Source organism: Schistocerca piceifrons, chromosome 2 (genome assembly GCF_021461385.2).
Source record: "Schistocerca piceifrons isolate TAMUIC-IGC-003096 chromosome 2, iqSchPice1.1, whole genome shotgun sequence".
NCBI classification, from domain to species: Eukaryota; Metazoa; Arthropoda; class Insecta; order Orthoptera; family Acrididae; genus Schistocerca; species Schistocerca piceifrons.
Window position 1 is genome coordinate 260,373,076 of NC_060139.1, and position 22,119 is coordinate 260,395,194.

General features: G+C 43.3%; 1 protein-coding gene across 1 annotated transcript in view; it reads left to right on the forward strand.

The window, feature by feature from the left end:
* Positions 1 to 6,877: 6,877 nt before the first annotated feature.
* LOC124776932 (ryanodine receptor) overlaps positions 6,878 to 22,119 on the forward strand; it is a 694,095-nt gene continuing 678,853 nt past the window's right edge. Inside the window, exon 1 of the mRNA XM_047252151.1 lies at positions 6,878 to 6,993. Coding sequence (XP_047108107.1) covers positions 6,940 to 6,993 — 54 coding nt within the window. The 5' untranslated portion in view covers positions 6,878 to 6,939. The remainder of the gene's footprint in view (positions 6,994 to 22,119) is intronic.

Genomic DNA, 22,119 nt, shown 5'->3' on the forward strand with positions numbered 1-22,119 from the left:
GCATAGCTCATTTCCAAGTGGCACCTAAATATAATCAAACAATTATCACTACATATATTTATATATATACATATAAATGTGTAAATTTGATTCTAAAGTAAGTTTTTACTTTTGCTATAAAATCATAAATGTTATTTTTCAAATAGACTGTACCTTTGTTTGTTACATTTGTACATGTTCGTTGTATTATCCATCTATGTGTCACAGATAAAGCTCGTTTTTAAATATTTCATCTTTGATGAAAATCAATTTTTTCATACGTAAAATTTAGGACTGTCACGAAATTTGTTACTTAATTTTGCGAATTTTTCTTTCTTCCTTCTTTCGATTTTGCTAATGTTATCTCCTTATTTTCATTTGTACATTTGGCCCTAATTTTCTTTCTTTATATTTTATCGACTATATAAGGATTGTAGCCGTTACTTTTGGCTTCACTTTTAGTTGTATCTACTTCCGTGTTCAGTTTTTTCTATACTACACGAAACTCTAATCACACGATCTATCATAACGTGAAAATACGATGTTTCGTGTGCTAATGGATATCATAACAAGTTATGTATTTTTTAGTCACTTGTGATTGTTTTCTAAATATGTCAAATTTATTGATACCGTAATCAATGGATATTTTTATAAGTAAGAAGTTTACGCTCTTGTCTGAGTCATATTTTTCATCGAGCCGAAAAATGAAGCTACATGAGCATTTTGGAGGCAATAGAGATCTACACATATCTCGCAAAAAATGCAAGTAACATCCTCAATGAACAAACAGAACTCCGAAATAAAAAATGTGTCGAGAACTTCGAAAAAATTCTTATTGGTGACAGATAATTCAGAACAAAATATAATCCTAAATTTTATGTACGATATAAATCAATTTTCATCAAAGATAAAATCTTTAAAAACCATCAGTATCTCTGACACATATCGATAATATAACGACTATGTGCAAATGTAACAAAACAAAAGTATATCCTGTGTGAAAAATAGCATTTACGATTTTTTTGTGTAATAAAAACCTACTTTACAAAGCAAACACATTATATATATATATATATATATATATATATATATATATATATCGATAACAGCGTGATTGTATTTAGGTCGTGCTTGAAAATGGGCCATAAAAATAGCAGTTCTGGTGGAATGTCTTTACGATGCATTTTGTACAATTTTTGGTTGCAGAACAGCATACACAAGGGGTATTCCAAAAAATAGATTCCTTAACGTTTGGAGTGGACTGATGCATTATCCAGAACACGCACTGTGGGACTGTGCATTCTGCGCAGACGCGGCCTGGTAATGGCCGTCAGTCATTAAGAATGTCGGTTCTCAAAACAGGGCTGTGAAGCGTGTCAACCCCGCACATCTTGAACGAAACTGCAGCCGCAGTATCTACGAAGGGCAAGGAAGACTTTGAAGAAACAGTCAGCCACACGTCAGCATGCTGCCATCCCGACTGAACAACATATTCTGCAGATGGACAAAAGGCAACTGAGATGGAAGACCGATGAATGAATTTTTTTAATAATTAAGTACCTGGAATAAATAATTAATATATACATTGATTATCATTGACGATAATATGAAATGTCTCGCATTTTTTAGCTTCTCGGTTAACAGGCTATTACTGTGAAGAATAAAGTAAAAACATAAAATTAATAAATATTCAGTCTTTAATATAACAAATTTCTCCCGAAGATGGATGACTTTGCGGCGACCTTCACCGAACAAGTCTGCACTTCGACTTTTCAGGAAACATCCCACCTTCAAAATCACTTCGTCGTCGTCGTCCTGAAAATATCAAACAATCAATGGTTTCTTCATCCGAGGAAAGAGGAAGTGGTCACTGCGTGCCGCGTCGGGGGACGCAACATCGGACAGCCCAAAGAAACAGCACTTGTGTGGCTGTATCCTGTGAAGAATGAGCTGGGGTGGTATCATAGCCCAGAAATACCTCTTCGGACAACTTCCTACAACGCTTTCTCTTTATAGACTCCCGTGACCTGCACCGAATATTTCGTTAGTATGCCCCTCTGATGGTTTGCGCATTACGAGCATAATATGTTAGCTCCACACCGTGGCAGTCCCAAAAAATTCCTCAGAATGACCTTGCCCGATAATGGTTAGGTCTTCACCCTCATCGGTGGTGTTGCATCCAGACGTTTCCACTGCTTGCTCTGTTCTCCTTCGTCTCGGGGTCGTGGTAATACACACATCTGTCCCCCCTGGTGACTAGGCGGCTAAAGAGCTCATCGGGACAGGTGTAACACAGCAGCGACACTTCGACTGGTAACTCGGTTTGGCGGGCTTTTTAAATGCGTATGAGATGTCACGGAACCAAGTTCTCGAGTTCAAAATGTCGTGCAAGCTATTGGGAACTGACCTCTGACAGGTTTTTCACTTGTTCCACTACCACCTCGGTTGTGACAGACCCGTCTTAGAGCATCAGGGCCTCCACTTATCCTGCAGTTGCCGGATTTTCCGTATAGAGATCACTACTCGTCATTCAGATAGTCTGACCACGATGGAAGCGTTTGCGCTCTTCTTCTTTCGATGGCCGAAATGTCTAGCCGTCGTTTAGGTGTGTGTGTGCGTGTGTGTGTGTGGACTCTAAACAGGAAATGAAAGGCTCTTAAAATACTGTATGCAGTTATCACCTGTGATTGCCGACGTGGAAAAATACATTGACCAGTGGCGAGAGAAGCACTTGAGTTTTTGCAAACTCGCTGTATTAGTGGAGAACGTCCTAGGTAGAAGAGAAGGCATGTTCTGAAAAAGCTACAGGTGGCTGTCATGATCTTGCACCGTCACGATGTCTGCGGCTAGTATCCTAATGGAGGATTTGGATAAATACTTCGGTCGCCTGTGGCGTTTGTGTGAGTAGCTCACCGCCAAACAAGAATGATTTTCTTTTGGTATATTCTGTTACCTTACCAAAGCCTTTGTCTCTTCAGACCACAAAAGTTTTCTCGACAAGCCATTATGTTACTACATTAATAGCAACCCTCTTGCATGGATACAATATTATTTGCTTGATAGGAAGCTGAAGGTCATGTTGACAGACTACGCCAGAGTAATTGAACTAAACTTACACCGGGGAGCACAACATACGGAGTGCTACAAGGCTCCGTTCTGGATCCTACTATGTTCTTAGCTTCCAGGGGTTTCAATACACGACTCAAAACTATAATGTTTGCTGAAAGATGGCATGAGCATAGTAATCAAAAGTTCAGACTCAACCATGACGGACGCAGCTAATATAGCAGCTTAAGAGGCCTACCACAACGTGTGGTTTACATCTTAACCTCACCAAGTCCTATATAATGCAATTTGCAACCAGACAAAATATTTAGTACCAGAAACAGACATAAATAGCCGAGCACTGAGTGAAAGAAAGTGTGTAACATTTCTTGAATCTAGCTGTCTTAACAAGTTGCGTGGAGTCAACACATATGAGGGGCAGTAAAATGGAAACTGAACACCTGCCACGACGGGACCATCGAATGGTTGCCTTCAAAAGTGAGCACCACATGCGTTAAGACATTTGTCTTACTGAAAGGATCAATTCCTGTTTCGTAGAACGCTGTTGTCCGCTGGCGGATCCACAACTGCACCGACTGATACTTCCCCGTCCGGTTGAAAACGACTTCCACGTCTGTCTGCCTAGAGGTCGCAAAAGATGTGAAAGATCCAGGCTGTACAGATGCTGTTGCAGTGTTTCCTAACCAAACCGAACCTCGAGACTTTGGAAGAAAACATTCGACCCTAGTATCTTCGGTTGAAAACCTCATTTTCTAATTTTCCATATGTCTAGGATTCTCATCCATTCTGCAAAGGGCCTGTAGTGTTACTGATTTATGTTCTGGTTCCTATGTTACAGGGAACTTCTGTTAGCCGGTTAGTCGTTTATTCTACGTTAGTAGCTTACGCTTTTTACATTAGGATGTGCTTACGATAAGTAGTCATGAGCTATATTTATTTCTTGCGCTTTTAACGTGACCTTTGAAAGGAGGATATAAGATGAACATCAACAAAAGCAAAACGAGGATAATGGAATGTAGCCGAATTAAGTCGGGTGATACTGAGGGAATTAGATTAGGAAATGAGACACTTAAAGCAGAAAAGGAGTTTTGCTATTTGGGGAGAAAAATAACTGATGATGGTCGAAGTAGAGAAGATATAAAATGTAGACTGGCAATGGCAAGGAATGCGTTTCTGAAGAAGAGAAATTTGTTAACATCGCGTATAGATTTAAGTGTCAGGAAGTCGTTTCTGAAAGTATTTGTATGGAGTGTAGACATGTATGTAAGTGAAACATGGACGATAAATAGTTTGGACAAGAAGAGAATAGAAGCTTTCGAAATGTGGTGCCACAGAAGAATGCTGAAGATTAGATGGGTAGATCACATAACTAATGATGAAGTATTGAATAGAATTGGGGAGGAGTATGTGGCACAACTTGACAAAAAGAAGGGACCGGTTGCTAGGAAATGTTCTGAGGCATCAAGGGATCACCAATTTAGTATTGGAGGGTAGCGTGGAGGGTAAAAATCGTAGAGGGAGACCAAGAGATGAATACACTTAGCAGATTCAGAACGGTGTGGGTTGCAGTAAGTACTGGGAGATGCAGAAGCTTGCACAGGATAGGGTAGCATGGAGAGCTGCATCAAACCAGTCTCAGGACTGAAGACCACAACAACAACAACAGCGGCAACAACGGCCAATCACAATCTGCTTCTCGCTCCTGTGGTGAGTAACATCCTGGGTTTGAGAGCTTTTTATTCTCTTGTTTTCATTTGTTTATATGGTGTAGTTGGGGTCAGTGTCTCTGTTGGTGTCATCGTTTTGAGTTCACGCCTCATAGTTTAGCATTGGCATTTTTGTCTGTACTCTTTCCGTAAGCCGGTCGACGATTTGTCAGGAAGGTCGGTACATTTGTTTTAAAAAAATGGCTCTAAGCACTATGGGACTCAACATCTGAGGTCACGAGTCCCCTAGACATAGAACTACTTAAATCTAACCAACCTAGACATCACACACATCCACGACCGAGGCAGGATTCGAACCTGCGACCGTAGCAGCTGCGCGGTTCCGGACTGAAGCGCCTAGAACCGCTCCCATTTGTTTTAAACTTTCATACTTTCATGAAGTACATTGTGTGTCATGTTATTCTGTCTTTACCTAGAGCATAGGACAGTTGTAAGACAACACTTCCAAGCGGTGCCTGTGAGCTCGTCCCGCGACTACTGTGTAACCAGTCACCAGTATCTGGGAGACGAACGTGTTCTCCAGCCTGGAGCTGATGGCCGGTCTCTCCTTAATCCTCCTAAATAGGCTGTGATCGGATCAGACTAGGCTTGTGATGTCTCTCGATGGCCGGTACTTCCCAACGTCACTGCAAAGAAGCTTTTGAATGTCCTGCCAGAAGGCAACACCTTATACATGATTTATCAGCGGAAGAGGCAGACAGCTAATGAAAATGTTCATATTCTGCTCGTTGATCCGATTGGCTCAAAGGCCTAAATGTTAAAAATATCGTGGAGCATTTCAAGCTCGCGAAATTGGTGGGATGTGGATGTCGCGTGCCCTCTTGGGCGGAGGTGGTGTTATCATGGTGAATTTCTAAATTTGTGAACAACGAGCTACTTACTACTGTAGGGAAAACTGAGGGAATCAAAAAGAGCATTCGAATCAACGGGCGCCGATCATTTCCGGTTTGCTTGGTGAGCATTGCCGTTTAACGACAGAGCATACGCTCATAGAAAAAGACTTCAAATTAGTTTGTGGTAAGTTGCTAGCTGTTCTAGGGTGATATTCCGTGAACAAGACGGACTTGGCGCGGTTTAAAAGAACCCAGTAACTTACATTCCTTCCGTCGAAATTTGAGTCTGGCGTTTGTGCGTGTGTTTTTACGTATCGACTGTGAACTATATTCTGGTTTTGTTGTTGCAGAGGTTATCGGTGGAAGTTACTAGGAGCCATTTGGATGCGGTGTATGAACTGCTAGCAGCTTAACAAAAAATGGCTCTGAGCAGTATCCGACTTAACTTCTGAGGTCATCAGTCGCCTAGAACTTAGAACTACTTAAACCTAGCTAACCTAAAGACATCACACACATCCATGCCCGAGGCAGGATTCCAACCTGCGACAGTAGCGGTCACGCGGTTCCAGACTGTAGCGCCTAGAACCGCACGGCCACAACGGCCGGCGAGGATTGATGGAAGGGACGTTTCACATCGTAATTTCCCAATGCGCAACAACATCCAGACTGATATTCAAGGTAGAAGCGTGAGGTATGCTCAGTTAGGACTAGTACCACGCCTCTGCTAGAATTAGTCGTTGGTACGAGTATAACTCTATGAAGGACAGCATATGGAAGATTTAAAGGGCGCGCTTCGCTTCTGTCATCGCTTGACCCACCCGCGCGGCTGCGACCCGGACCGCGGCCATCACGTGGCGCCGTGGGGTTCGCCCGCGGCGCTACGACACAAGCCGAGCGCTCACGGAGAAGGACACGGAGGCGCCGAGAAAGGCCGAGAAGCGACGGAGGCGGCCGAACTGCCGCGGAAGCTACCGAACGGCGGCTGGCGGGCGCCGCAGCGCTGGCGCGGAATCAGTCGCGAGCGAGCCGCCGCGCGGGACACTTCACAAAAACATAAACACGTAGCTGGCCCGGCCAGGCTGAGCTCGCCCGGCGACTGGGCCGCACCTCCTCCTCCACGCCCCCGCAACGAACGCACGAGCCGCCCGCGCGCCCCTCACCACGAATGCCGTAGGCGCGACGCGAAGCGGCGCACCGGTCGCAGCTGCGACCGACCCCCGATACACAACTGTTGCTTCTCCGGACTGACTGGCCGTAGATACCCCCCTACTAGTACGAGTTTTTGTTGCTGCCAGTTTCCCTCGTGTGTCGCACAACTGTACGTGTAGTTCAGGATGGCTGACAGCGAAGGAGGCTCCGAGCAAGATGATGTATCATTTCTCCGAACGGTAAGTCCTGATCCCACATCACTCCAGCACATTTTTGCACTAATGTCCAGTATTGCGTGCAACCCTTATTATTCTACTGAAGTTTTAAACCTTGAGAATCGTCCAAAATTACAAAGCCAACGACTGGCAAATATCTGTTGCGAAACTCTTCACTATTTCAAGTTACAATTACTGCTCTAATCTCTCCTTAACTAACAGGAAAACGTCAAACATTCTTTGCTCTCCATTTCCACGAGTTTAAAACAGTGCATGTTATTCCCCAAACATGTAATTTAATGGCATCGAAAAGTCTACGTTCCTAAAAGCAGAAATGAAGTATAATACTGCTGCAAAGCGTATCAAGAGGGAAAATAACCGCTATAACACAAACGGCGGTAGTCTACGCTATTTTCTCACAGAAAGTGTTCAAAAATGGCACGCAGCATGATGCCTATGTTCTTGTTGTGAGCTGAATGTAACGCTGCAGTGCACGTACCAATGTCAGCAAAAATAAATCTCCTAAACCCTCATCGTTTCACTAGAAACAAGCCTGAAGAAGTTAAATTCCTTAATACTATGCTACTGACCCTTTCTTCCTGGACACAGTCTCAAATAGTAGATCAATCTATAGAAACTTGCAACGAACGAAATTCTAAGCATATGAAGTCTGGAGGACGAACCAAAACACTCAGAACTACAGAGATCATGTCTGCCGATTTTCATTGGCCTATTCAATAACATTCATACTGCAGAGCTACAGTAACGTTACGTATAACAAAAGTTTCATCACCAGTCGTGGCCTGTAGCTACTTTCTGACCAGTGAACCCTGCTTCAGCCTCTCAGTGTACAATGTCTCGCCAAGCCTTGAATTTACAGTATTATATAAGTCAGATCAAACGGCAGGCGAATTCCCGTCACAACCGTTACAAAATGATACTATTACATTGTACGAAATGTAAAATCAGTTCACATTAATGATAGAATAAGAATTACGGTACCAGCATGGAGTCATTTTTTGGCACTTGAGCTATCTCAGTTGTTCATAGCGTAATAATAAGGGACGACTTTAATATACCAAATAAATTTAAATCGAGTACATATTGATCACTATGATCATCGACCTTTTACAATCTTCTCACAAACACCGTTGCCTTACGTTAGTAACGACGACATCCATGCTCTTTTAATGTTCTCTGCATTTATGAAAGTTTTTTAGTTCTCATATTTCTGCAGTGGTCAAACTAACACCTAACATTTAACAGAAGACACCTGTAATTTCCTATGACACTGATGTAAGAATAATGAAATGTATCCATCGTTATCTGATCTTAACAAAGACGTAAAATCGCTTGGAAACGATAGTGCGATGGTAAATTACCCAGACAACATACTCATACATAAAACAATCGAGACAGGAGATAATCAGAAAGTTTGCAGTTCGGAGAGCAGATGAAAAGACAATTATTCCGTGCAATTTTGGGACGTAAGTTCACTGGCGACTAGCTTCCGTTTTGTCATTTTCCAAAGTCAAATTTTGCTAAATGCTGACGGGTCACGTACTCTCCGATAACAAGCTTTGTAACAGAACTGTTTTCAACCGACTACTTGGAACGCATTGGTTTTTTCGAGATTACGAAACTGTTTCAGCGGTTCGATCCGGATTATCGCAAACTATTAATTTTTCGCCTCCTGTACCCAGTGGGTTCGAAGTCGATCTTATTGCAGATATCAAGTCGCTCTCTGTCAGTGCACAGTGGAATGGATCTCCCATTTGGTGCAGACACATATCGCAACAATCCGACGTAGATTTTTACGTGTTTATAGAATGAATTATGTCTTGTAGCAACAAAACTGGCATTTCCGGTACTTGTCGATGACATATTTAACGTGACTTTTGATCAACACGAAAGAGGCTCATACAAACATCGAACTCTCCAGAACGGGAATGCACCCCATTGATATCATACATCAGTTTTGAAGCCTCTATAGTCAATTTCTACATGATGTGACAAGAGACTTTCCTTCCTTCTATTTTTACGCGTATGCGAAGCACACTACTGTTGCTAAACGTGCATTCACCCTTGATGCATGTGGATCTAGCCTTTCGCATGCTCAGTCAAGATGCGCAATAGCAGTCATAAAACAGAGAACGAGTTCCATGATTCTGCAACGAACCACCACCAACAACACGGATTCCCCTAGCTACTTCCTGTCTGACTGCAGTTTTTCCGCTTTGCTTCGAGAGCTTTCGCTGTAATTGCAATGAACTTTCAAATATTATGAATAATCTTCTATCCACAATATTGGGATTTGTTGGAATTTAATTAAACTGGATACTTTGATGTAAATGGAAATGTACATTTATTAACACAGAGAATTTACATTCCATGAAAGATCTGTCTTATTTACTCGTTTTTATAGAACGACCGGTTTCACCACATCAAATTTCATTTTCAAGTACACCTTTACAAAACATCAACGCCTTTCCAAGCATCACGATTTGACTCGGCCATATACTCATGATGCCGAAAGAAAAGGCTGCGGCACATTTACACACACTGTGCCATGTGGAAATGATTAGAGTATTAAAACGAAAATGAGTTCTGTGTTACAACCTGGACATTCTCATAGATTGCCGTTCACATTGCGTCGTTGTGAAGGGCATTCGGGGTTTATACAGCTGTTAAAGAAAATGAGTAAATAAAATATCTGTTATAAGGAGGTGGGGAAAAAAAAGCAAATAAGCAAATCTTAAAGGTTCCCCGTGAACTTAAGTGTATCAGCTGTTAGATTTTTTAACAGTGGCTCTGACACACGTATAGGTTATTTATAAAATGTCTGTACATACTCGAATATTAAATTTGTGGTATGGTCTTATGGGACCAAACTGCTGAGGTCATCGGTACCTAAGCTTACACACTACTTAACCTACCTTTAACTTACGCTAAGGACAACACACACACCCATGTCCGAGGGAGGACTCGAACCTCCGACGGGGGAGTCGCACGAACTTCTTGTTATAGTCTTGTTTCAATTCTGACCAACGCGCTTATGCACCTCGTACGTCACCCTGGAGACGAGGCCTGCTACAACGCTAACATGTAAAACACTGTAAAATATAACGGTCGTACGTCTCTATCAAAACGTGCAGTGAGAGCAATAACATTTAATCAATCAGTAGTACTTAATTCCTCGCGGCCTCAAGTTACCAACATTAAATCACACGATATCTTTGCTCTCATCCTCATTTATGATACCCCACAAGTGACTATGTAGTGTACGTTGGAGTATACGCTCTGCTACTACTGCCAATTCTGTTCAATAATGAAAGCCTCCTACTAGGACTGCAGTTTGGGATGTTATCCAGTGCTTCGCCCAGAACATTCTGTCTTCAACGGCGCGCTGATTCAGCAACAGCAGAATATCTCTTCCACCTGGCTCTCTCTGTATGTGATCGAAGCACCTCGCGAACTGATGCCGGAGGTTCCAGTCAATGGTGAAGGAAGGAAAGGTGTGCAACAACGGTTTGATACACCATTAACAAAGTCATCAGAGAGAGGAAGGAAGTTAATATAGGACAAGAACGATTTCAAAGTTTTCTCAAAGTGCATCACGGTTGCTATATTACCACGTAAGCCAAGCGTTACAAAACATGGACAGTCAGTTCATTACATATCTCACATTAGATCAGTCATACTTCATGGATGCCGAGGAGAATGCTCTCTGCCACGCAGGGAGAATTCAGATCCGTACCTTTTTTTTTTAAAAAAATTTAGGTGCAGTGCTCGAAATGACTTAACATTGCGAAAGTCACTATATTACAGTGCTAATTCTAATTATAAAATAATTAAAGGGTTTGTATAAAGATAATCCTCAATGTAGTAGATGGAGTTGCTCAACGGAAAGTTCTCCACATTATCTACATAACATTTAATGTGCTTTGGCAGGTTGTTAAGTTCGTGTGTTCCCTTGTACCTGAATTCTTTCAGTAGTCATGTTAACCTACTGAAGCCTTTGCAGAAGTTGTTTTTGATCCCAGAGTTAGTCTCATGCTTCGCAATGTTTTTTGTGAAGAGAGAAATATTGGTGACGTCAAAGAACAACAATGAATACGTATATTGCGAAGTACTCGACAGAAGGTTTTGTGTCACGTATGAAAGCTCGGCTGCACATACGCATTTGAGCGAAAACTCTGTACTAGAGAAAATGTTTGCATAGCGTTCAACCGATTCCGCTGTCAGATGTATGTCAGCCATTCGTCTTGAACTGTAGAAACTCGCATTAATCAGCTGTGACATTGTCGCTGTTTTTTCCGGAGAACACTCGTATATCTCAGGTCAATCGCAATGTATTTCAATGCATTCGCCAATCTTCTGAACTCTTTCCGTGATCTTATTTGAAGCATTTATCAAATTTCATAACCGGCCTCCCTATTACCTATAGCAGGTGGTATAACATACCTTTTGAGTTTCATAGTGTGACAAACTACGTGTAATGACACAGTTGAAGGTCGAAAAACTGTTGCGCGCACTAGTACGCCCGCAACAGATACGTAGTTCCTTACTAACGTGCGCACTCAACATGGTACCCGTACGTATGCCTTCGCCAATCCTCAGCTGAAGCATAAAAATTTAAATACAACTGACTTCGGGTTCTGTGCCTGCCTCGGAAGAACTCGCCTCTGAGTACACGGAAGGGGCTACAAGTATTCGCGTTTCTTTCGGCTAATCTAATTTTTTCGTGAATCCCAACGGATTCCTGGAACTCGAGAGAACTCGAGTCACCATGTCCCACGAGGGTCACCAGCTGTTCAGTTCGGCGACACAGTGGTTCAGTACCTCGGCATCTTCTACTACATAAACAATTCAGATACAGACCTACAATGAGGTGAAAGTGTGAGTTACTTAACCTTTTGAAAGGTCTAAAACAAACTATGCATACAGTAGTAGTGTCATGAAGACGCACAGGTTAACGAACATTACAAGCACCTTCATTTCAATCTGCATACAGTAACAATAAACAAAATAGCCACGTCAATTATAAATACGTTTATAAAAGTAGAAAGATAAAATGACTGTTATAAATGTGCACATCATATTAAGGTAACAATAATTATGTTTAACACGGCGCACCCTCCGGGAGAAACTGCATTATTCAGCACCGTTAGTATTACCCTCTAGACATCCACTACTGGATACCGGCCTCTTGTTGTCCTTTCCATGCATCAAAGTTCTCATGCTGTTCAAACGCGTTTTCTAAAGTCGTCCTCCTACTTAGTTTTGTATCATCATCTCTAATTTTTTTATTAATTAAAAAGAAATTTCTTGGTCCATCTATCATCCATTCCCCTCGCTTTATGTCTTATCTACCTTTATTTAATTTTCATGACAGTGATAATTACGTATCCCTCTCCAGTCTGCCCTCTCATCTACTTGTTCGTGTTTCTGACGCTTTAAGTAATTGTCAACATGTCTTTCTTGATTGCTCGCATAGCAATCCCTGGTTTCTGAATGATTCTAGGGATCACGCCTCACTATCGTAAGTGAAAACTGTTAATAAACAACTGCAAACTTCACTTTTTCAGACACTTCGAAAGTTTATTCTGCAACAGCCATTTAGTTTACCAAAAGCACTCAAGGCCATTTCTACTGTTTTGTCTAATTCTTTTTCCTATCCATTCGATCTTTATCCTCAGCTGTCCTTAATTTAAAGTCTCGTCAATCAATTCTATAAATATATCATTAATTTGTACCTCTTTATTTTAGATGTGCTTATCACACACTATTCGAGTTAGGTCCTCTTTGTGTTCTGAACCGCAGGAGTTGTCTGAGGGAACTCTTCTGGCGCTGTTATTTACAGCAATCCACGAAACTTGATTTCTTAATGCAGAATTACACGTCACTAAAAGGTAATACGCAAATTGCGGTAAAAACTGAGCCTCGATTCCGCTCACTCCCCATCCATTTCTAGTAGCGATCCCACTGTAAACTCTTTGCCACTGCCTCATTCCGACCTGTGGATGTGTAGCTGTGTAGCGTATATAAATACGCAGAGCTTTTGACGTGCACTTCCTTTTTATAGACCTATAAACTAGCATGGAACGAAAGCTAGGGACCAACTGAAACCTGTTGAACACGGTTACTACTCACGAATTGCACGGCAGGGGAGCAATAGACAGTACATGTGCACCAGCCCTCTCTTACGACCTTACTCCGTTTTTATGTTTTTGGAACGTCAGCCTCTTATTCGCAGTACAAACCGAGCACCTTTGTTTGCAAACAATGTTTCAGGACTTGTTTGCAAACAAATTTGTTTCGATACGTCATTTCACACCCAAGTATAGAGTTCAGAAACCGTCGTGCGTATCGAAAACACAACCAAATTTTTTATGATCTTCTTAGTTTCGAAACAGTTTTTATGGTTTGCCGGGATTTTAAGCTACGTATTGCTTTCGATTTATGTAACATGTACTGAATAATCCCTTATAGCTTAATTTATCTGTTTTTATAATTCCATAACAAAAGAGACGAACGTAAATCCGTGCGTTATACAACCGGCATATTTGCTCTCGTCGGCTGATAGGCAGAGCTGGGAACAGTACTGCGTACTGACTACTAAGTAATGAGTACATCCTCACTGGTGACTGTTACGAAGCATTACTTCATGGAAAACAAGAAACATGTACCAAAAGCTCCCCCTATACATTCGAGCTTTGTTTCTGGACATTTGTACACTGTTTGGATAGATTATTGAAGCGTTTCTAAAAAAACAAAGTTCACTAGTACGCACAAGATCTTAAACGTTGGCTTCAGCAGCGAAAAGTCTCTCAGCTTTCCGAGGAGCAAGAAACTTACCACCAAACAAGGAACATAAATTATTATGCTTATAAAAATAACGTATGAAGACAATTTTTTTCTCGAAGGAACTAGCGCAATCTGCGAGTGGCGCCCCCATGTGGAGCGCACGGGTTTAAATCCCCGTTACTTAAGTAAGTGAGCAGCTACATGAAAGAGACGCATCGGCTCCGTTTTAATGAACTGTCATTAACGACACAGACACATATGTGTTTACAATATGGTTCTCCAATATTGTCGTGCAGTCATGCCTAATATTACCGAGAACGAAGCAGCACTGCGTTGACTGGCTCAAAGTTCCACATGACGTGTAGCGCCGAAAACAGTGGATTTTAAATGGTCGTTGCAGTGTGTCCCGAAAGTAGTGTACCCATTGAAACAATCAATAATTTGTTTGATAATGGTGTAACAGCTGAAATGTTCATAGGAATTTACAATCCATAGTAACGAGTTTATTTGTGAAAAACAACATAGGGATACGTCCACCATTCACGTTTTGATAGTAACGGATTCGTAGCACAACGTGCATCATGACCTCCTGCAAGGCCTCCTCCGAAAGTTTACAGATTTAACCGTACTAATGTTGTCTCTGAGAGCAGCAGATTCCCTTGGATTATTCCTGCAGAAAACTTCCTTGAGAAAACTCCAAAGAAAAACATCAGGTGCCAACAGATCCGGTGATCTCAGCGGCCAGCCAATCTTTCTATTCCGACACATGACTCAGGCAGGAAACATCTCTTGAAAAAGTGCCATAGTCTTTCTAGTGGTATATAAGATTGCACCGTATCGCACAAACCACAGTTCATTTTTTCCCACAGCCAATAATTAACTTATCAAGGTGTTAAAATGTCACGATAACGCTCACCATTAACAGTGGCTGTCATCTCTGGAACATTTTCAAAAAGAAAGGGCCAAACACAGGATGCGATAGTGGAGAAATCTTCAGTAGACAGTTTCTGGCTCTTCTGTGTCACAAAAGCGGTAGTTCAGCAGTCACGTGACCTTGATTGTTCATCATAAATTTTTCATGGAAACAGAGTTGTTCTGAAGACAGGAGAACAAGTAATATTCTTTGAGAAATCTGAATTTTAGAGGGGTGTTTTGTGTAAGTTAGCTGTTGAAATTCTTTTTAACGAGGATTTCACTATGCCAGATTCTCGAAACCGACGAACAAGTCACGTTTGGGAACTGCCTACCACAGATAGGCGGGCGTTGTCAATATTCACAGCGTTCTGCGAGTATTTTGGACGACGACATCTCAGTCTGTCGGTGTGACAGCACCGCAGCCCGTAACGAAGTCTGCAAACGCGGGCACCTCCAGCATTGCTCCTCAAAAGGCCTGGCATAGGCAGACTGTGATATCCTTTTTTTTGGTAAACTGAGCATATCCTCCGCCTACTGCTGCAGCTAAGATTTATTTTCCAGTATTGTCAATTTCGGCTGTTAACCATCTTCAAGCGATAGCTGCAAAATACGGTACGTAACTACGGTTCATTCCGCTTAAAATGGAATAACAGCGGGAAGTGACCAACAGTGGAAAAAGAATCGTAATTGCAGTCGAAGGCAGGAAATGCTGTCATTTCACATCTTTTGTATAACTGTGCCGCTGACGTTAAATTATACCGTGCAAGGCAAAATGGCGCTATCCAAAACCGGCATCGAGGCAACAGTGGAGAATCTCAGGTCGTAGATGACAGAGGTGAACGACGGCTGCGAAGATGTGTACGGTCGAGTAGATCTCCCCGAAGAACCAAGACGGCGGTTCAGCGACCGTTGCTGTACATGGGCCCCCGCAGATGGCATTTACACTACTGGCCATTAAAATTGCTACACCACGAAGATGACGTGCTACAGACGCGAAATTTAACCGAAAGGAAGGAGATGCTGTGATATGAAAATGATTAGCTTTTCAGAGCATTCACACAAGGTTGGCGCCGGTGGCGACACCTGCAACGTGCTGACATGAGGAAAGTTTCCAACCGATTTCACATACACAAACAGCAGTTTACCTGCGTTGCCTGGTGAAACATTGTTGTGATGCCTCCTGTAAGGAGGAGAAATGCGTACCATCACGTTTCCGACTTTGATAAAAGTCGGATTGTAGCCTATCGCGATTGCAGTTTATCGTAACGCGACATTGCTGCTCGCCTTGGTCGAGATCCAATGACTGTTAGCAGAATAGGAATCGGTGGGTTCAGGAGGTTAATACGGAACGCCGTGCTGGGTCCCAGCGACCTCGAATCAGTAGCAGTCGAGATGACAGGCATCTTATCCGCATGGCTGTAACGGATCGTGCAGCCACGTCTCGATCCTTAAGTCAACAGATGGGGACGTTTGCAAGACAATAACCATCTGCACAAACAGTTCGACGACGTTTGCAGCAGCATGGACTATCAGCACGGAAACCGTGGCTGCGATTACCCTTGACGCTGCATCACAGACAGCAGCGCCTGCGGTGGTGTACTCAACGACGAACCTGGGTGCACGAATGGCAAAACGTCATTTTTCCGGATGAATCCAGGTTCTGTTTACAGCATCATGATGGTCGCATCCATGTTTGGTGACATCGCGGTGAACGCACATTGGAAGCGTGTTTTCGTCATCGCTATACTGGCGTATCGCCCCGCGTGATGGTATTGGGTGCCATTGGTTACACGTCTCGGTCACCTCTTGTTCGCATCGACGGCACTTTGAACAGTGGACGTTACATTTCAGATGTGTTACGACGCGTGGCTCTACCCTTCATTCGATCCCTGCGAAACACTACATTCCAGCAGGATAATGCACGACCGCATGTTGCAGGTCCTGTACGGGCCTTTCTGCTCACAGAAAATGTTCGACCGCTGGCCTGGCCAGCACATTCTCCATATCTCTGACCAATTGAAAACGTCTGGTCAATGGTGGCCGAGCAATTGGCTCGTCATAATACGCCAGTCTCTACTCTTGATGAACTGTGGTATCGTGTTGAAACTGCATGGGCAACTGTACCTGTACATGCCATCCAACCTGTGTTTGACCCAATGCCCAGGCGTATCACGGCCATTATTACGGCCAGAGGTGGTTGTTCTGGGTACTGATTTCTCAGGATCTATGCACCCAAATTGCGTGAAAATGTAATCACAAGTCAGTTGTAGAATAATTTATTTGTCCAATGAATGCCCTTTTATCATCTGCATATCTATTTGGTGTAGCAATTTTAATGGCCGGTAGTGTAGTTCATGGATCCATGTTGGCTCCTGTTCATCTGCGACGAAGGCTGGAAGTTGCACGTTTTATGCTCCATCGGATACCCTTGAAACGTCCGAAAGCACACACACCGCAGCAATCGTCGGACGGGTCTAGGCAGGTGGAGGGAGCGGTATGGTCTGGGGTATGTTTTCGTGGCATTCCCTGGGTGACCTCCTCATTGCGGGAAGTACAATAGATCAACACAAGTACGTATCTGTCCTCGGGGATTATTTCCACTCCTACAACCCGATTGTTTTTCCTCAGCACGATTGCATCTACCAGCAGGACAATGCAACGTGCCACACAGCTCGCCGTGTACGTGCCTTGATCGAAGAGCACCAGTATGAACTTGCCGTACTCCCCTGGCCACCAAACTCCCCAGATTTAAATTGGATCGAGAATCTGTGGGACAATCGCGATCGGGATGTTCGCGTCATAGATCTTGAATCGAGAAACCTAGCGCAGCTGGAAGCGGCACTGGAGGAGGCATGGCTGCACAGCCCTGTCAATACCTTCCAGAACACCACTGACTCTCTTCCTGCACTTCTCGCAGTGGTCCGAGCTGCAAAAGGTGTTTTTTTCCGGGGTTTTGACAGATGCTCACATTAATGTAACAGGACAGTATGTACACATCGCACAAGAACTGAAGCAGAATGTGACCGATAATGTTGTGTACTTGAGCGTTGTTATTCGTTGGAGTTTGTGATAAATTCGCACAATGTAGACATTTCTACGTTGTATCAAGAACAACTGGATTGGAGAGACACACCTTCTAGTGTAAAGCACCACCACCCCACCCCACCGTGTTATCGCTGACAACGGTGGTGAGGTTTCGTGCTGTGTGTTCCACAAGACTTCAAAAACGTTGCGGAACCATCCTAACACGCATCCACGGAGTATTTCGAGGTGGTCTGAAGATTTAAAAATATTTTATTCGTGCTGACACGTGGCCGTCCAGACGACGCCCACAACTGATGGTTATTGGTCGGAGCTGATTGCGTGGGGCGCCTGTATCGCTGCCGAGTGCTCAAAACGGTAGAGGCCAGCTGACGTGGGGGACAGCAGAAGCGCCTTCGTGTCCTTGGCGTGTTCCTCAAACATCTCTGGGACAACTCTATCCCCTATTCTTGAAAGAATATAGCTCCGATGCACAGAACACTTTCAAACGTCTGATTACAAATGAATTAATGTTTCAATATTTGACGTTAAGCATGTTTTTTAATTCTATGAATATTTTTAGAACCAACAATGAAAACTATTTATATTTTTTTATATAATTTTGTAGCTATCTTCAGTGGAAAATATGGATACTGTCTGTGAAACGGATAGCAGACAGAGTTAGTAGTAAAGAAGTAATCAGTTATAATACCACACCTAATGTTAAAGTTTCAATGCATGAGCAGTGGAAAAGTAGTAACCAATAAACTTTTTTTTTATTTCATTATTTTGTCGGGCCGTAAACGAGAAAATATTCAGAAAATAGCTGAACGTATGTTTAATGGTTGTTGTAAGCCGCTAAGTGCTCTCAATGAGAAGCACTGGATGAGTATATTCTCGTTAATTTTGCGCTCCGTTTCAAGAAAAACTAGGTCTTTTTCGCAACTGAATTTTTATTACTAAAATCACGTACAACGATATACTGTTGTAGATACATTCAGTGGTATATGTGGCTACTGTCTGCAAAATGTGTTGCGAATACAGTTAGTGGTAAAGAAGTAATAATTTAAAACGTGATGCCTTATGCTGAAGATTTACTGCATTAATGGCGAAAATGTTGTGACCGATAAATTTATCTTTTCATTAGTTTGTGTGTGTATGGGGGGGGGGGAGGGGGGGTGTCAACGAGAAAAAGTTTCGAATAGGTTTGAAACCGTGCCTAAAATCTGTTGCACATCACTGGATGAATGCAGTTAGAGTAATTTTTGCGTCCTCAATTACGATGTCTCAAGACGTTTACAAAGTTTCTGACTTAAATATTTTACTTACGGTGTTAAAACTTTAACGTAAGATTGTGGTTGTTAATAGTAATTTCAGGCAGCATTTTAAATTTTTAAATTCTGTCAGTAATTATGTGAAATACTGAAATTCGAATTTTTTTGGCCCTGGAAGCCTTGAGCGATCTGCAACTGGGGCGGCGTGACCGTTTCAGGTATTCAGCGATACAGATTCGAATCCGGTGGGGTGGTACATCGATTAGCAGAAGTCTCCTTTGCGGTGCCGTAAGTTAATTCAAGGATGACTGTGATCGGACGGTAGGCACCTGCATCGTTGGCCTTGGGAGATGAACGCATACATACCAGGAGCGCCAATTTCAACTCACGTAAACGACGTTCACACGAAAGTGTACCGAGCGAGGTGGCGCAGTGGTTAGACACTGGACTCGCATTCGGGAGGACGACGGTTCAATCCCGCGTCCGGCCATCCTGATTTAGGTTTTCCGTGATTTCCCTAAATCGCTCCAGGCAAATGCCGTGATGGTTCCTCTGAAAGGGCACGGCCGACTTCCTTCCCCATCCTTCCCTAATCCGATGAGACCGATGACCACGCTGTCTGGTCTCCTTCCACAAACAACCAACCAACCACGAAAGTGCTTCGACCACCAGTGTGAACAGTGCTCTGTTTGCCAACGGTTTGGTCTTATGTGGTCTTCTACACACTCGTACTCCGCCACCAGCGGAACCAACGAGCAGTGCGTCTCGTCAGCCCAGGCGGCCTGTTTCGATTCTGGGAGTGACTGAAGAGTCCCCGTCCAGCGCGGGTGGACGCAGCTAACATGTGAGGTGGGCGTGGCCGGTGACGCGCCACCGCTAGTAATTACCCAGCCGGCCGCTTGTCAGTCTCTCTCTCGTTTAGCCTTCGCGTATGCGCCATTCGATCATTCTGAACGCGACCTTATAACGTCTCTCGTTTCCAACTACTCTCCGGGCACATTTATCACGCTTTACGACGACCTTCGCCGTATTGTGGACTTCGCTTCTGGTCAACCGTTCGCTACATGAGGTACGTCGTTACAGATCACAGCGAACAGCCTGCCTTTTCCACAGGTCACATTTCTGCGAGCAAACACTAACTGCCGGCCGGGGTGTCCGAGCGGTTCTAGGCGCTACAGTCTGGAACCGCGCGACCACTACGGTCGCAGGTTCGAATCCTGCCTCGGGAATGGATGTGTGTGATGTCCTTAGGTTAGTTAGGTTTAAGTAGTTCTAAGTTCTAGGGGACTGATGACCTCAGATGTTAAGCCCCATAGTGCTCAGAGCCATTTGAACCATTCGATTTGAACACTAACTTTGTTTCTACCTACGCCCAAGTACGACAGACTGACTGAGATTCATTGGAAGAATCCTAAGGAAATGCAGTCCGAAAACAAAGGAAGTAGGTTACAGTACGCTAGTTCGCCCACTGCTTGAATGCTGCTCACCAGTGTGGGATCCGTACCAGATAGGGTTGATAGAAGAGATAGAGAAGATCCAACGGAGAGCAGCGCGCTTCGTTACAGGATCATTTAGTAATCGCGAAAGCGTTACGGAGATGACAGATAAACTCCAGTTGAAGACTCTGCAAGAGAGACGCTCAGTAGCTCGGTACGGGCTTTTGTTGAAGTTTCGTGAACATACCTTCACCGAGGAGTCAAGCAATATATTGCTCCCTCCAACGTACATCTTACGAAGAGACCATGAGGATAAAATCAGAGAGATCAGAGCCCACATAGAGGCATACCGACAATCTTTCTTTCCACGAACAATGCGAGACTGGAATAGAAGGGAGAACCGATAGAGGTACTCAAGGTACCCTCCGCCACACACCGTCAAGTGGCTTGTGGAGTATGGATGTAGATGTAGATGAAGATGTAGAAAAAGAGTGCTCAATGGCAATTTTCGTATGTCTATGGTAAACTCTGTGCTCTGTGCGGTGCAAAGACATTCATTTGAACTGTTGTTTCTGTACCCCTTAGCAAGGAAGAGATTGCGTGTGATATTATTGCTTAGTGATCGTTGTTGTCCAGAACTGAAATGGAGAGAAGTGTGCTGTACTCGCCAGCCCGCTATTATGACCTGAACAGACGACGGCGACCCTGACTCCAAAACATTATGGACTCGCCTCCCACATCAGTCGAGGTACGTCGGTACGCTGTCGACACAGTGGCTAATGGGAAGAACGGCGCCTGCTTGACCGCTGAGACGGAGAGCTGTCAGATGGCTGCCGATACCACGCGTGTCTCGTCCACCCTCTGCTCACCTGTTACGGTGACGGCCATTACACGGCCTCAAGTCGTGCTAGTCACGTGACATGCAAAAGCACTTCATCTGCCGAGTCGATAGACCAGTACATCAGTGAATACACAGTGTTCTTCGTTTGCTGATTTATAACAACTACATCAAAACTAACTTCGTTGCCAACAGCTTTTAAGTTCTGTGGAAGCCTATTCTACGAGCATATGGCAGAGTGCTGCACACTTTTTAGGACGGTAGTAGAACATCTGTAAACAGCATAAAGTTCGTTCCTATTTCATGGGCACTGTATATTCTTTTTAAACAAAGTCTACAAATCTCACTAGTAGCGAATCGATGTACTGCAATGTGAGGCTATGATCGACACCATGTCAAGCAATGGCCTACAAGATGCTTGTTAAACTTTTCTTTCTGCCAGACTTCAGTTTCGCAGAAAGGTTTTCCTATTCAAGGAATGAAAGGGATAAGTCCCTTTCTAGGGAGACATCTACAAAGGAAGGAAAGTAGCCACAATCGCAGAGTTCCTGTGAGTCTTAATAGAACAAAAAACCTCCAAAAACAAAATAAATAAAAGATCTTTACTAATGAAACTAGTTTTTAAGTTCCGAGTTCACATTGCTTGGCATAGTCAATCAGTTGAAGTAAACAAACAAAGCAACATTCAGAACTTTAATTTGAACAGAAAATAGCTTTCCTCGGCTTGATTTTAGTAAACAAGTCTGCAGCCAAATTTAGTTTATAGAAAGAACAAACTCTTCACGAAATATTTTATGAGTTCTTCACTTGTTGAAGTATCAAGAGTGCAAAAGTAACTTTAAGTCTGACAATACCTCAT